General features: G+C 41.3%; 2 protein-coding genes across 6 annotated transcripts in view; one reads left to right on the top strand and one right to left on the bottom strand.

Annotated features, from left to right (window-relative positions):
• LOC121894764 (zinc finger E-box-binding homeobox 2-like) overlaps positions 1 to 5,448 on the top strand; it is a 35,172-nt gene extending 29,724 nt beyond the window's left edge. The window contains exons 5-9 of the mRNA XM_042407596.1: positions 245 to 438; positions 624 to 735; positions 991 to 2,510; positions 2,659 to 2,842; positions 3,035 to 5,448. Coding sequence (XP_042263530.1) covers positions 245 to 438; positions 624 to 735; positions 991 to 2,510; positions 2,659 to 2,842; positions 3,035 to 3,669 — 2,645 coding nt within the window. The 3' untranslated portion in view covers positions 3,670 to 5,448. The remainder of the gene's footprint in view (positions 1 to 244; positions 439 to 623; positions 736 to 990; positions 2,511 to 2,658; positions 2,843 to 3,034) is intronic.
• A 2,786-nt stretch (positions 5,449 to 8,234) lies between these two features.
• arhgap9 (Rho GTPase activating protein 9) overlaps positions 8,235 to 16,410 on the bottom strand; it is a 42,285-nt gene continuing 34,109 nt past the window's right edge. For 3 of the 5 annotated variants that reach the window (XM_042402644.1, XM_042402653.1, XM_042402649.1), the window contains 5 exons: positions 15,334 to 15,411; positions 14,889 to 14,942; positions 13,883 to 14,017; positions 12,251 to 12,356; positions 8,235 to 9,499 (listed from right to left, as the gene is read on the bottom strand). In XM_042402644.1, coding sequence (XP_042258578.1) covers positions 9,313 to 9,499; positions 12,251 to 12,356; positions 13,883 to 14,017; positions 14,889 to 14,942; positions 15,334 to 15,411 — 560 coding nt within the window. In that variant the 3' untranslated portion in view covers positions 8,235 to 9,312. The remainder of the gene's footprint in view (positions 9,500 to 12,250; positions 12,357 to 13,882; positions 14,018 to 14,888; positions 14,943 to 15,333; positions 15,412 to 16,410) is intronic. The other 2 variants (XM_042402659.1, XM_042402668.1) reach the window with 1 other exon arrangement.

The following is a 16,410-nucleotide window of genomic DNA, read 5'->3' as shown; positions in this document are numbered from 1 at the left end:
ATGGAATGTGAGTATGACAGTGGGTTCTTCTCTATATGTGTTGTGACGTGATAGACTTGCAATCTATCCAGGGTGTGCCCTGCATCTATCCCAATGCATGCTGGGATAGACTGCACCCCAGTAACCCTGAACAAGATAAGCAGTTTAGAAAATGTATGCATGGATGGATACATTTAATGAACGCGATGAGCATTTCCACAGTCCTTTTTAAAATGTCACCTCTCTCTGGACGTGTGCACTCCAGATGCAGGGAGGAGCCAGCAGGCCTGTCCGTTCTGTCACAGGATGTACCAGCGTGGAGCCTCTCTGAGGGACCACATCAAGTACTGTCAGGAAAGGGAGGGGGGCCACATGGTCTGTCCGCTCTGTGGATACACTGCCACCCTTAGGGCACAGATGGAGCGGCACCTGGCACTTCACAACCAAGTGCAGGACAAGGTGAGATACACTCAGAAAGTAAGAGAAACTCACAACTCATAATTGTACAATACTCATATTTAGTTAGTGTATTTATTTATAACTCTGTGTTTACAGAAATAACAACCAGACCTCTTCACCATCCCTGTAATCACTGCCTAAATCTGTTACAATATAAAATTAATGACAATGTCCTGTCATCCTAGAATGCCATCTCTTTGGATCAAGGCATGGAGACAAGGAAGTTCAAATGTCTTCAGTGTGGGAAAGCGTTCAAGTACAAACACCACCTCAAAGAGCATCTCCGCATCCACAGTGGTGAGACAGAATAACATCAAACATCTATTGTTTGCACTTGTATCACTAACCCTCACTTATCATGTCAGTTTTACATGGTATTTTTACAATTATATGAAAAGCAGATTGTCATGGAGACAGAAAACAAGTAAAAATAATTTATGACAGGACAAGAAAATTATGAGTAATAGGTAAAGATCACACCCACACAGAAGGTATTTACAACCTACTCTTGGCCTCCTTTCACTAATGTGTCCTCTCGGTTTCATCTCTTAGGTGAGAAGCCTTATGAGTGCTCCAATTGCAAGAAACGCTTCTCTCACTCTGGCTCTTACAGCTCCCACTTAAGCAGCAAAAAGTGCCTTAGTGGTGGAGGAAATGGAGGGGGAAATGCAGGAGGAGCCAGTGGCGCATTTAATGGACATAGCCAAAGCTCCTACCACCACTCATTTCCAACGTCTCCCTCTGCAGGCAGTGGGAGAAACGGTAATGACAAGGGCTCTTCATTAGCTTCACTTACCCAAGATAATACCAGGCCTCTGGATCCTCACCAGCTTTCTCTGCAGGACCCTAACCAGAACCCCACAGGCTTCCCCAGAGCTTCAGACCTGGCTCGGCTTTGGGACCCATCAGCAGAGCTCTCTCTGAGGGCCAGTATCCTAAAAGGGACCACCCTGCTGCCTTATATCCACTCTGGGACATTTGAGCAGATGCTGCAGGAGATGCTTCACAGGGAGGTGAAGAAAGATGAGGAAATTGATAGAGCAGGAGGAGCTGTAATGGAGGAGAGGAGGGTGATTTACAACGGAGGAGGGCCGGACAGGAAGATGTCACCTGACAGGAGTGCTAGGAGAGAAGCAGTGAGGTCAGGTGAAGGGGAGAGAGGTGTGCTTGGAGTACCGTGTCGCTGGTGCTCGCAGCTTTTCCCCAACGTGGCGGTGCTCCTGCAGCACGAGCGCTACCTCTGTAAGATGAACCGCGAGGCAGTGGAAATGCCTGAGGGTCTTCAGGGCAAAGACCACCCCTCCCCACCTTTATTCTTCCCTAGATCTGCTCTTCAGCCCGAGAACAGCAAGCCAAGTGAAGTACCTAACGGTCTTCCTGGAAACAAATCACCATTACAGAAGACTCACTGGCAGTCGGTACCACAGCAGCTTTTGGTCGCAGTGCACTCTCCTCCTCAGCCCTGCCATGACCCTCTGTCCTCACGGGCATACTGGTCCAGCCAGGAAAAGGGCAGCCCCAGTCAGGCGATTAACCATTCCTCAGAGCTGTCATCACCTCGAGCCAGAAGAAGAGTTCCATCCTCAGGATTCGGTTCTCCCATCTGCCTCGACCTCACGAGCTGTCCTCCTGAACTCTCCTCGCCTCAGAACCAGATAGGCAGCCCCTGGTCTGCACAGAGCGAACCTCTGGACCTCTCCCTGCCCAAGCTTCTCACGGACCAAGAGGGGAGACACAAAATTGTCAACGGCAACTCAGCCAGAGGAGAGAGGAGAGAGCTCGGGACCCAGCAGCTACGGCGACCGAGTCCAACCCAACCCTCACATCTATCTCTTCACCATCACCCTATCTACAGCAGGCCTGGAGCTCCTGTGTTTCCAGGCCCCTTATACAATGGATTTCCCATCTTCAACCAGTCTGCTTTAGGGCTTTCAGCGCATGACGGCATCACATCTATTCCATTCAGCCAGCCAGCAAATAGCCCTGGGTTTCTCTCTCCTATGGCCTACATGATGGACTCAGACACAGAGGCTACGCTGAAAAAGATCCACCAGGAGAGACAAGCTCTCATTGTGAGTACAGCTTCTCTTTAAGATATAATGTGAAAATACTGAAAAACCTTTTCAAAAGTAATGAGAAATACATGATCAGGTAGTATAACATTAGAATTAAGGCAGTAACTACTGAACAGTGATATAAATGTTCATGTTTTCTCTGCAGGGTGAGGTGTTAAACCGTGGAGCTCTGGACTACCTCTCTCTGATGGATGAAGGGTTGGATGGAGATGGTGGGCCAGGGAGGAAGAGACTGAAGAAGACAGACGAGGGGCTCTATGCTTGTGACATTTGTGAAAAAACCTTCCAGAAGAGCAGCTCTCTGCTCCGACACAAATACGAGCACACAGGTCTGTAGCTAGTGCACAAACACATTTAGCTTGTGCCATTTCCAGTATAGATTTCTAAAATACATGTTTCAAATGTTTAAAACCCTCCTGAGATTTTAGTAAATGTGAAATCTTCTTAAAAAACCTGTTGGACATTCTTTTTTTGTAAGATATTTATATTAAAATAATTAAAATAATCTGTATTCATTACAGGCAAGCGTCCTCATGAGTGCAAGATCTGCAACAAGGCCTTCAAACATAAGCACCATCTGATCGAGCACAGCCGGCTGCACTCTGGAGAGAAACCCTACCAATGTGACAAGTGCGGCAAGCGCTTCTCTCACTCCGGCTCTTACTCCCAGCACATGAACCACCGCTACGCTTACTGCAGCAAAGACCAGGATCCAGACCAAGATCACGAGGAGATGCCTCTCACCCCAGGGGCAGGCATCAACCTCGGGAGCCGCCTGGCTCTAGAGACCCCTCTGTCCATGGAGGATACCCAAACCCCACACTCTTTCCTCAGCGACTGCAGTCTGGATGGACCTCCAGAGGTCCTCAAGGAGGAGGAGGAAGAGGAGGAAGTTAAAGAGGCAGGAGTTGGTGATGGTCATGTTGAAGAGGCAAATGTGAGTTTGTTAGGGGAGCAGCTGGAAGGTAACCCCATCCACCAATCACCAGGAGAAGAGAATAGAGAGCAAAATGAAAGAAACAGTTGTGATGTGGGGAACCATATTGACATTGCAGAGAACCAGCTCTGGGACCGAGACACTGAGGACCAGAATGGAGACTTGGACAAATGTGAACTGAGCCTGGATATAACAGATTTACCCAGAATAAAAACTTAAGGTGACTTAAATAAGCAAATACAATGCATATACTGTATATATTAATACATTTGATAGATTTTTCCTCTCATATCTAACCACTCCATTGATTTTTTTTTTTTTTTTTTACTAATTTTAACTAATTTCACACCATGAAAGATGCACAGAGCTGCCAAAGCATAAATTACCTTAAAATGGATGAAGCCATACAAACCAAATATATCTGACTATACAAAATACAGTATTTAATTTTATCATGCAGAATAGACTTCATGTATCTACATTGTTTTTTAGGCTATTTAACATGTGCCAGGACAGCTCAAACATTTGGTTTGACTCTTTGTGTCACACATTCAGATCGAATCTCACTTTTTAGATGCTTGCTGCTGCAGACCGCTGCACAAAAAAGAAATTTAAAATCCAAGATTGAAAAATTAGTTTGTTTGTTTGAAATGTTGGTACTGTGAGATGCATGTAGACGCACACCAGCGAGTGGGTTAAAAAATCAGGCCCAGAGGGAGTTATTTTTAGAGTGCTGCAGCATGTCATGCAAGGCCAGAGGTTAAAGGTTACAGATGCAGCCATATCAATCGGAAATGCCTGATGCTCTGACATTTTATTTATTCTTCCAATAAGTGCAAGTAACATTCACCTCTGAATATCCTGTGGTATTATTCGCTACAAATCTTTACCTCTCTTTTAGGAAATGAACAATGTATAATGTTTTACATGAAAAAAAAAAACACATGCAGCTATCACTTTGTCCCAAAGCCACTAAGTGCTCAAGTATATAGAAGTATTTGGACTTATGTTATTTATGCTGTGAAATCACAAGGTACAATCAGCTTGTCTCTTCGGGTTAACTGTGGTGCTCCGTCGCTTTAATTAATCAGCAGTTTATTTAGTGTTTAAAGAAAGCTGTCAAAACAGGAATTTCATTGCAACAAAAATTGAGGGTGGTTATTTATTTTTTAAACAGAAAGCAGTGGACTGCACATTTTTCATTGCATGCTGTTGGGGAACAGTCATTTCTGCATGGGGTTTGAAAGTGGAAAAAGATGAGGTCAGTCTTGGGGGTTTTCCTTTGAGGGAGCAAATAAAACTTGCACTGTCTCACTGTTTGTGTAATAATCATACGGAGCTGCTTTATTTCATTCAATGCTAAAATGTCTGCTATTTCTTGTAATAATTTACATGTGCTACAGCCTATTTTCACACCCCGGAACAATAATGTTTCACACATTTTGGGCTGTCTGTTGAGGTGTGGCGAGAGGGTCAAGACTCAGGACACATACATCAGTTGTAACTTCCTCTTTTTGACTGTGGTGTAGTCAACATGAAAAGTGCCTTAGATGTACTCAGACACTGTGAGTAATCCGACAAAGCCTTGGTATGAAGAGATAAGACGGTGGTGCATGAGGTGTGACTAAGCTTGTAGCATTCATGCATACCGGGCGCCAAAGACACTTCTTGGTCATGATGTGTGTGTGTGTGCGTGCATGTGTGTGTGTTTGTGTGTGTGTGTGTGTGTGTGTGTGTGTGTGTGTTTATCGCCAAAGATATGCATATGTGACACACCAACTGCCACCCTACTCTTGCATAGTTCCTTACCTGTTATTTCTGGGCCAAAAAAACAGGCGAAAATTGTTTACTATCACTCAGTGTCTGCACACTTTTTTATATTAAGCAGTATTTCTTATTTTTTACTGGAAATCATGCAACTTTTGTATTATCTTTTTATATATTTTTTGCATGTTTGTGGATATTTGTAATAAAATTGTACATACTTTGTCACCAGAATCTTGTATTTTATTGATTTTTTAAGAATTAAAAAAATATCAAAGTGTTCTCTTGTTCTAATTTATAACCTCATGCTGCAGGGTGTATACAACTTAAAATTTCAGCCTTACAAGCAGGTTGGACCAGGATTTAATTAAACATGTTCCATAAGTGACTGAATTAGGTTGAATTACTGAGTAATTTCAAACCAGAAGGGACCTTAAATGACCCTTAAGCAAAAGTGTGACTCTTAATACCAAGGCAGATGTCTGTGTAAACACAGACATCTGCCAGCAAAAGACAGTCTTGAAGCTCAGCTGTGGCCAGGGCCACTTGGTTTCCCATCACGGTAAACAGTTTTCCATCACCAATGATCTGCAGACTGCTTTGTTACACTAACTTTTTTGTGGGTCTGTCTATTTGCACGATGATTCATCAGAGGTGGCTGTTTAGTACTTGTGAACCTGTGTATGTGGCTGCGGTATGAAGGGTTGAGCGGCCCTGCAAATATTTGATCCACTGAGTTTAGGTTAATGGCAGGTTGCGTACACAATCGGCTAACTGTAACAATAACAAACTGCGCTGGATGACTCAGGTTAGATACGTTTGAGTGCCATGCATCAACAGCATTTAGCAAACTGTAGCACCAACAATTGGTGATGTTATGACGATCGTCTGATCGCTCGGCTGGTTTTGGGCTCGACTGTAAGAAGACTGACTAAGATGACATTCATCTCGAGAACTAGCTTGACATATACTGTGTGGTGCACAACAGCCACCACAGTCAGACAGCAGTCTCAGCATCAGCATCACTTGCAACATGCTGCGAAACCCACCTATGATGAGCAACAAGCTGTCAATTTGGGTGCTGAGAATTTTAAAGTTTGCTGGTGTGATTCACAGTGCCACAGAGCAAAGTAGACCTGGCTATGAGGCTTTAAAGAATAAACACAGTTAAAGATGTATTTTACTGGTGTGTGCAAAGGCAGTTTTCAGTGAGAGGTGTTTGCACCTGTGCCAACCATCACATTGCTGAAGTATCTTTGAAGTCAAGTCAGCTAGACACTGATTATCATCCAGTTCAACCACAAATATGATTTTCCGTACATGAATATAAAGCTTCTCCTCTCTTCTTTTCTATGCTCCAAGAAAATTAATTATAAACAAGTTAACAAAATACAAATGATAAATATAAAAAATATGAAGTTAACACAAAGGGAAGTTGTTTGCCACACACCATTGCAGTGGTATCTCTTCCTGTAAGACTAAACCAAATTGATTAACATAGAGCTGCCCAAGCATATTACTGAATAGTGCACTTTTTTTTAAAGAGGTTCATTGAAATAGGGGCTATGAAAATTAAACTAGTTTTGAAAGTGACTTGGAAAAAAAAAAACAGAACAGATGAAAACATTTCACAACCTTGTTATCCTTTTACTTCCACGAATTTAATAAATACTTACACATACTCAAAAACATTTCGTTTCAGTGTTGCAGCAAACAAAATAACTACCTACAGATGCAAAATGGTTTTGAACTAATGTCACGCTGTTACATTTCATCAGTCCATCTATCAAAAATCTGTTGTTGCAAGCAAATTTCTCTTAACTTTCGTAGTGCTTCGGCTCATTCGTCTACATTTGAAATGATGATTGCAGAACTGATTATAAATCTTATCACGCAGAGCCACATTTGTATTTTGCATTGTTCATAACTATATTAATGTATAGTCAGAGTCCCGTCATCAAACCACATGTCATCAATAAGTCAAAAGAAAGAAAATGGGGAAGGAAAAAAGAGGCAGAATTAAAAGATATATATATAAAGTAATAAAGTTTGACTTTGGTTGGCAATAGATTGCTTATTAGGAGGGAAGGGTGTTTGATTGTGTCTCTGACAGACTGATTCTAATTTTAGTGAGTGATTAGCACCATCACACCAAGTGAAATAAAACAGAGCTCAGTCTATAGCCGTTTAATGCCACTGGCTTTTTATTGACACAAAATCCCTTCAATTTCAGAATCTGGAGAGAGAACAAAATATACAATAAAGATATTTTATGAAATATTGAATTCATCATTTTTTACACTTTCCTTGCATGATAATTATATTGAATAGAAGCATTTCATCTAATATGAGGAGGCTCTCACAGCTGTCAAAAGACTCGAAAGACTGACAGATTGCACTACTGACTGAAGGATAAATGTATAAACTTTGATACCAGTTGGAGTAATTGCATAGATGACTGTGCACACATGCATTAAGATCAAACAAACAAATGTGGTTGTCTGTTTAAGTAGAAAATATTTCTGTGTCAATCAAACATACAGACGACCTTGGAAACGCACACAATGATCAAAAGTTCAGATGACTCTACATCAATCAGCTACACATCATTTTAGCCCCTCCCCACACATTCACATGACTTGAAATAAAATGAACATAAAAATGAATAAATACATCTAATAAAACTTCGCAAAATCTATGAGCTCTTCCCCCCCCATGTGCCCCTTTTCTGCTCTTTTTTGTCTTTTGCCAAACCCACAGTCAATATAAAATTACCAAAGCCGCAGAGTGAGAGAGTGAAAGGGTTTGGGGAAAATCCACATTTTTTAAACATATGCATTTCCAGTTCCTCTTTTGTTTTGTTATTAAAAGCAGCATTTGCACCAATCACAGGGGATGCCTCCACCCGCTGAGTCTCTGAGGCTTGCATACCTCCACACTTCTATCTCTCACGCAACCTATTGCTCGGTACAAACAACCTGACAGACACATCCTGACCAAATATCACAAAACAGATCAAATCCATTTGTTCACTTTTTTATTGCAGGAGAGTTAACAATCAGGTCCAAGTAATAGTTTAACGACACAGTTTCATTTCAAAGCAAATGTATCAGTTTGAATTTTGGCTAATATATAATGTTTAGGTTACACACTGTATGCAAAGTGCTACTAGTTAACAAAGACAGTATTTCACATATTTACAATTTAATATTTTAACTTAATCTGAGGAGTTTGCACTAATAAAAATAGAAAACAATCCAAAGTTGTACAATAAGGGAAGCTCTGAAGGTCCACACACAACAAAGTACTATTTGGTAAAAAGGAACATTGCTGCCCTGTTGGCACATTCATCCCATCACTGAAGTCATGTTTTTATCTTTGACGAGTTCTCAGTTGAACTTTGCCTCTTGAGTCTGAAATGAACCTGAAAACTCTTCATCTGAACACTTTATAACTTCAGCAGAGATGTGGGTTTATTTTCACACCCCGCTTGCTTCCTGTTTGTTTGCATTATTTACAGTATATCCACGCTAACACTGCAGGTAGGATCTGTCCATGCTTGCTTTCACTCTGCAAGAGGTGCTGGTGCATGTGTGTTTCACAGTGAGATGGTTCTGCTAAGTTTTGTTTCAGTGCTACGTTAAGACACATCCTTCTTCATGTTCCTTGATAAATAACTAATTAATATGCAGCTAGCTGGGCGGGCTGGAGGAGATTTATCACTTTTATGGCTTTAATAAGTCCTGATCAAGTCTGATCAGTGAAAACATCACGGAAAAGTGACAAGGAGGTGTTCGCTCCAGCAGTAAAGAACACCGGGGCTGGGCTCCACATCTGCAGTCAAAGGCACAAGTATTGCAGCTAAAATTGGCTTGTTTTATTATTATTGTTTTAACATGGCTTTATATGGAGGCCAGATGTCATGATTAGCAGCTTTCTGTCCTGGTTCTTTTTACCCCGTAATTATCTTTTGATGTGAAATCCATTTTACACCATATGAGTCAACAGGCAAAGAGGACAAACGCTGCACTACTTGTGCTTTCGTCTGATCTAAAGGAGCTTTTTAAACCCCCCCCTCCACCCTCCCGTCCAGAAAGATCAAGAGGGGCCTCTCGTTCCGAAGATGTGGTCAAACTCGCTGAGGATGAGCTCCACCGCCTGGTTTTGGTAAACCATATTCACCGCCATGTTGCCGTTGTCCCGCTCTGGGCGCATCAGGGTCGGCCCGAACACGATGCCGATGTTCTGGGTGGTCATCCGGTTGGTGTCTGAATATTCTAACACTCTGCAGAGAATGACAGAGAGGAAGATACAGATTAGTATCACCTAAAATGTCAAGAAAGAAATGCTCTGGATGAGAAATCTTGAACTATCTCAACAACTATTAGATGGATTGCCATGAAATTTGGTAGAAACATTCAGGTTCTCCAGAGGATAAACCCTACAAACTTGGTGCTCCCCTGACTTTCCCTCTAGCACCACCATGAGGTTGACTTTTGCTGTTTTGAATGAAATGTCTTGACAACCGTTGGATGCAACTCACAGATAGGACTCTCTCGGTCTCTGTAGGTGAACTTGTGTCGGACATGGCTGATTTGTCATGTGGCGTCCCCCAGGGATCAGTCCTGGGGCCTAATTTATTTTCCTTATACATGCTTCCACTAAGACAGACTATCAGTAGTTTCAGCAACATCTCCTGTCATTTAAACGCTGAAGACATCCAGTTATATTTTTCCTTCAAACCTGATGAGCTTGATAGACTTTCTGTACTAAACTGTTTAAATGCAAATAGGAACTGGATGACGAATAATTTTCTGCAGTGGAAAGCAGATAAAACTGAAGTCTTGATTATTGCTCCTGATAACCTTCACAATCTGTTATCAGGCAGAACCTTGCTGCCTTATCCTCGGTCTAGTGTGTGTTATCTTGGTGTGATTTTTGACCAATCAGTTCTGATGCTCGTGGTAGGATGCTGACTCAATTATGTTTCTTTCACTTAAGAAACATAGAGCCAAACTCAGGTCCGTGTCAAGAGCTGAAATGGAGACGCTAGCACATGCTTTTATCTGATTGCGTTTGGACTACAAATTCTTTTTTTACCTGCCTTCATAAATCTTTCTTGGACCATTTACAAACCATCCAAAATGCTGCTGCCAGGCTTTTAACACGATCCAACAGATGGTCACACATTTCATCTATTTTAACCTCTCTGCACTGGCTTCCTGTTAATTTTTGAATTCATTTTAAAATCTAGGTGCTGACTTATAGAGCCCAACATGTCCTGGCTCCACATTATATCGTGGATCTTCTAAGTGTCCCTCGGACACGTTTTAAGAGTCAGGGAGATCGTGCTTTCCAGTCGGCAGCACCTAAGCTTTGGATTAGTCTCCCAATAAGTCTGAGGTCTCTGGACTCTGTGGACTCTTTTAAGACAGTTAAAAACCCATCTGTTCAGACAGGCGTTTAAGTATAATATGTTTTAACTTGTGTTTTATGTCTGTTTCCTCTTATGTTTTATTTATTTGACTGTGAATTACATTGTGACTGGTGTCTTTAAATGTGCTACATAAATAAACTTTACTTACTTACTTACACTACAATGAAATTTGGTACAGACATTCATGTCCCTGTCAGGATGAATTGTAATAACTTTGTTGTTCTCATGATTTTTTCACTACTTCACATCATCAGGTCAATTTTTTAAATTTGTCCTTTACTTTGGTTTGACCAAATACCTGCAAAACTAATGAAAGCTTCACAGAGCCGCTAGCATGGCTGTAGACTCTTGTCTTATTTGAATTCATCTTTGGGATTTCAGGCAGATGACCACTAACTGCCCATAGAGCTTCATGTTGGCAGTCAGCATGTGACATCTTTATTATTCTTACAATCTCAGTGCGGCAACCAAAAGAATCAGTGTGTACATCTGCCAGTGACATCTTGTTTTTGGGCGATTGTTCATGTCCATGTATCTGCGTTTTACAATCTAGATGTGTGCGCATAAGTGTCTAAAGCCACTGTCTGTATCCACCTATGTTGGTGTGTTTGAGCATGTGTGATTGGGGGGGACTCAGGAATGGGTTAAAGCCACAGCATGAGGCATTCTTCTAAAAATGCCATTCCCACCAAGCCACAGAAGCAGCCAGCAATTGCTCAAAACTTCCACATTAAAAAGAGAGGAGGAAAAAAGAGAAAGAGAGTAGAGGGAAGAGAAAAAAAGGAGCGAGGGAGAGGGCGAAGAGAGAGAAAGAGAGAGGTTCCAGTGGTGGCGGCGGTGGTGTTGGTATGCCTTCCAGCAGACGAACCACAAGGCTCCCATGGGACCTTCGCGGCAAGGAGGAGAGCGAGGGAAGGGGGAGGGAGAAAAAAAAAGGAGAAAGGGATGGAAGGAGGAGGAATGGAGGAGGCAGAAGGGAGGAAGAGGAAGGGGAGGATGAGAAGAAGAGAAGGAAGAAATTGAGGGGAAGTAAGGAAACAAAGGCAGCAAGTGAGCAAGTGGGGAGGCGACGAGGGCGATTGAGTAGGGAGATAATAAATGAGAAACAGAACGAGGGGGGAAAGGAATGACAGCGGAGAGAAAATGAGAGAAAGACACAGAGTTGACAAATTCATGGGGCCCACCACACCCTGGCACAAACATCAGCCTCAGAACACGAACACTCACCCCTGGAGTGGAAGGAAAAACCATAGGCGGTAAAAAACACACATTTTATGTACTGTAAAAGGAACTGGCTCGCAGAACATTGTACACCATTCATCTTCCTCCAGCCTTTTCATCTTCACAGGGACCCAAACTTAACAACAGTGTGATCCTGGGACAGCACTGGCATACTTCGTGAGCCGTGGCCAAAGAATCCCTGAGAACAAGAAAACTACCCCCTCTTGTGGTCTGATTTTTTAAAAAGTTATGAGGAAGAGATTTTATTTTCCTACAAGGGCATCTGGTTCATTCCTTTGTACTAAAATGTCCTAGGAGAATATTTATCTTTATGAAACATGCCCATTTCTATACAAGGTTTTATTCCCATCCTCTCACCGTCTAAGATGGCGGCACATGAACTGCAGTGTGTCGTGGTTTGGAGGAGGCATGTTAAGCACCAGACACTTCAAACGGTCCACTTTGTCCATGTAGTTCGACATCTCTGCAAACACAGAGCGAGAGACAAGTCAGATCACAATAAATGTCATCATTTGCATTCCATTTCATGTACTTTATTAGCATGCACAACCTCATTTACATCCACTTACTGATATCACATGTACTCTATTAGTGTTCACTATCTAATCAGATACTGCAGTACGCAATTATCAACTATCACTGCTGTGGGTTGAATAGCAGCAAACTGCTGATCATTCAGTGTGCTCACATCATGCAAAAAAAAGTAAAAGACTGATAAGAAACGGGGAATTTGTATTTATACACATGTATAGTTGTTATCTTTTTTTCTTAATATGCAAGACAATCAGACATTTACTATAGTGTCAGATTATCTGCTGTGTTACAATTAGTAAAAAATATTACAGCATCACTGTATTGCAGCATTCATGCAAATGAATAGATGAAGAATATAGTTGCAGGAAAAGTTTAGTGATATTTCCCTAACTGTCAACAAATCCTGTGCAAAGATCTAAACCGTCTTCAGTGAATTGATATAATTGACAACTATTGTCTATAAAACCTGATATAGATTACCCCTCTGCACAATAGACCTCCATTGTTATATTGTAAAACACATCAATGAGTCACATTGTTGCACTCGTTTTGTATTATTTTGAATCAATCCCTTATTCACCTTCCTGCTGCTGTAAACACTCACTACAACTAAATGTGTCTTAATGCGCAGCTGAAAAAAGTCTCCAACAAAAGCACTATTTACTCCTGTTTTCTAAAAAAAAAAAACTACAATGGTCAACTGGAAATTTTAAGGAAATTTTTTTCATGATATTCTTTCACCAATAGAAAAATACAGAATAACAGTCTTGTCTTTTAAATAGTGGTGTCAAACTTCAATGGCATACAAGCAGAGGAATATGGGAGTCATGTGAATAAGTGCTGCTAAAATGTGAGGGTTTGTACTTTAAGGTTTTTTTTTTCAGTAAAACTGTCACTTCATTTAATTCAATACTGCTCAGTAAATTTCAGTTTTGTCAGTATGTAATTATTCTTCTCTCGCATTGCAATTCGTGCAATTTTCATTTTGGGAAGCACTGTTTTATTTTACTGTGTCCATATATCTTTCATGATATATGTGGCACATTTTCTAGAGGTGGGAGAAGAGTCGCTGTAAATATACTGTATTATATAATGAAGAAAATTACTTTGACCGCAGCTTGACAAAGTGTGAAAGCACTTAAGTAAAGCAGTAACCAAGTCTGCCCTGGTTTTGACTCATCAAGACCACAGCACAGCACATTAGTGGAAAATTAACAAAATGAGATTTGAAAAGTGTCCCATAAAAACGTCTCACATCAAATATAAAGGCGATTAGATGCTTTTTAACAAGTGTTTTATTCCCTATAAACTAAGCTCTGTAAGAATCTGGGGCTGTTTTCCCAAACTGATTCATACTCAGAGTGTCACTCTGTATGAAGTGACACTCTGGCACTCTGTGTTAAGGGCGAGGGTATAAAGAAAACAGTCTGAACAGGACTAAAGCTGGTCACTCACTGACTGTCTCCACAATGTCGGTGAAGAAGCCGTAGGGCACCAGGGGCTCGGGAAGCTCACGAAAGAAAAGTTTCAAAGCTCCTGTGATGACATGAATGTCCTCCCACTCGCTCTCGTCCAAATTCAGCTTCTCCTCTGAGAGACAGAGAGGGGGAGGAGGGAGGGAGGGAGGGAGGAGGAGGATGGGGGAGGTGAGGACGAGGGAGAAAGGGGGAGAAATTCAGACAGACAGGGTCAGAGGAAGTGAATGAACGGCAAGGCAATATGAAAAAGAGAGACAAAGAGAGTTAAGACAAGAAAATAGTGTTACAGTCAAGGCATCATTTAGCGAACATAAACAGAACAGGCTGCGAATCCACGTCAGTGCCGAGGCGTAACGTGAAGGCTTGTAGCTGCAGGAGAGAGATAGAGAGGGTCTTTGAAAGTAAGAGTGGACATAGAAGCACAAACAAAATAAACAAAAAAAAGCACACACATTTTTAGTACGAAGCACACACTTTTTAGAAATCCAGGCCTGACCAATGCTTCTCAAATTGGATCGTAAGAGCCAAAGAAAATAGAATCAAGAGCTTTAATTTGACCTCAGTGTTAAGAAGTTCAATATCAATGCTACAAACAAGTATCTTATGATGAGAAACATTAGTCAGTGAGATATTGCTGTGGGATTAGAGCACGTCACAGTACAAAAGCAGCCGGTTCTCCGTTTCATCCACTTGGTGGCAGCCATGGACCGTGTGAGAACCCGCTGTACAACCTGCTGCGTGTTATTACATCAGAAAACTTAAAGCAGGAATGCCTAAGGGACACACATACATTAAGCAAATGGTAGCACAACCACCAAACTGTTCACAGCACACGTCTGCGCTGCCGCTCAGCTCTGCGTGTCAGTCTGTGGGTGTATGAGTTTAGACTGAGGTGTTCACATTTTGCTACACATGATGCACAAAACAAGCAGGCTGAGTGAAACAAGCGAAAGCGGCAGTTTTCCTCGTCCGTCTGAATCTACCTTGTACCAACGCCGCTGGGAACATGTAACGGCCGTCTGTAGTCACCGCTCGCTCTGTAAAAAACAGTCACTCAGTCATCAGTGTGCTGCTGTTTATCACATGGACGTCATGTAGTAGGAGTGAGACAATCACAGGTTTCAAGCAAGAGTACAATGTGTGTGTGTGTGTGTGTGTGGGGGTAAGATGACTGATATCTTAACAGTCAAATATAAAGAGGCAGATCAAAATAGCATCAAATGGTATTTATTTTGATTTGAAGCAGCTGAAAAAGAGGAAGATATGAAATGTAATTATTTGTGAGAAATGCATGGAAAGTCCAATTTCCACCTGCCCCTACTTCTCTCCTCCCTCCACATTTCCCCTCTCTGTTTGTCAGAGACTAAATTAAATTGACATTAATCATCGGTACTATTCAGGTTTTCCCCTCCTCCCCTTCATCCTCACCGTGGTTCACCAGGAAGCGTAGTTTCTGAATCACTGCCAGGTTCCCTGATACTCTGTAGATGCCATCAGTGTCCAGTCCTGCAACATACCACACAAAGCTGGTTAGTTCGGAAGATCTTCACTGGTGTGTCTGGTACTCTATGTACTAGGATTTAAGGGGTTTAGTATTGAAACAAGTTCTCACGAAAAACTCAGCTGAGCTGAATTGAAAGAAGTCTGAGCTGATTTCATTCATTTTTCTGGTCCAGGCAGTCACATTTTCTACAAATCAATAATTTAATTTATGTTGTTGCGTAAGTGTCCAAAGACATGTGAATAAAGTAGAGAAAAAGCTACATTTCTTTTAGACATCTACAGTACTATAGCTATAGAAACACAATCAACAATAAGTGAGATTTTGCATGATCACATGACCCCCTATGAATAGTTGTAAACTTCCTCTTAACTTTTCAGTGTGTTGCAGTGTGAAGCACCTACAAAGTTTTGTTATGACATTGAGTTTCTGCTTCTTCCGCACTTATGCCTGACATTTAATGTACTTGAATGTTTAATGTGTGCTGCTATAAAACAGCTATAAATGTCTTAATATGCACCAGAATTGTGAATATTAGCTGACTATCTCGTTTCCTTGTTGTTGTTTGTCCCACAATTTTTTTTCAATTGTATAACCACTGTCTCAGAGGGTTTTACAATCTGCATTAGAGCTGAAGAGAACATTTAACAGAAACAATTTTGACAATTGATCATTTCTTTTCTAAGCAAAAATTCACTGGTTCCAGCGTCTCAGTTGTAAATATTTGCTGGTTTTCTTAGTGCTCTATGATAGTAATATGATAGTTTGGACTGTTAATTGGACTAAATAAGCTATATGAAAATATAATTATATAATTTTTCACTATTCTGATCTTAAATAGACCACAAGCAATTAATGAATTCATCCAGAATATAATGAGCAGATTAATCTGTATAATGGGATCCTCTGTCCTTAGAGCCTTAATGTGTATACAGAAAAACTATTTTTTTAAAAACACAAAAACAGAAACAGAGGGGGAATACCTCTTGCAGGACAAACAGACA

Source organism: Thunnus maccoyii, chromosome 3, assembly GCF_910596095.1.
Source record: "Thunnus maccoyii chromosome 3, fThuMac1.1, whole genome shotgun sequence".
Classification (NCBI taxonomy): domain Eukaryota; kingdom Metazoa; phylum Chordata; class Actinopteri; order Scombriformes; family Scombridae; genus Thunnus; species Thunnus maccoyii.
The sequence above is the reverse complement of the archived record's forward strand: the minus strand, read 5'-3'. Positions and strand labels throughout refer to the sequence as shown.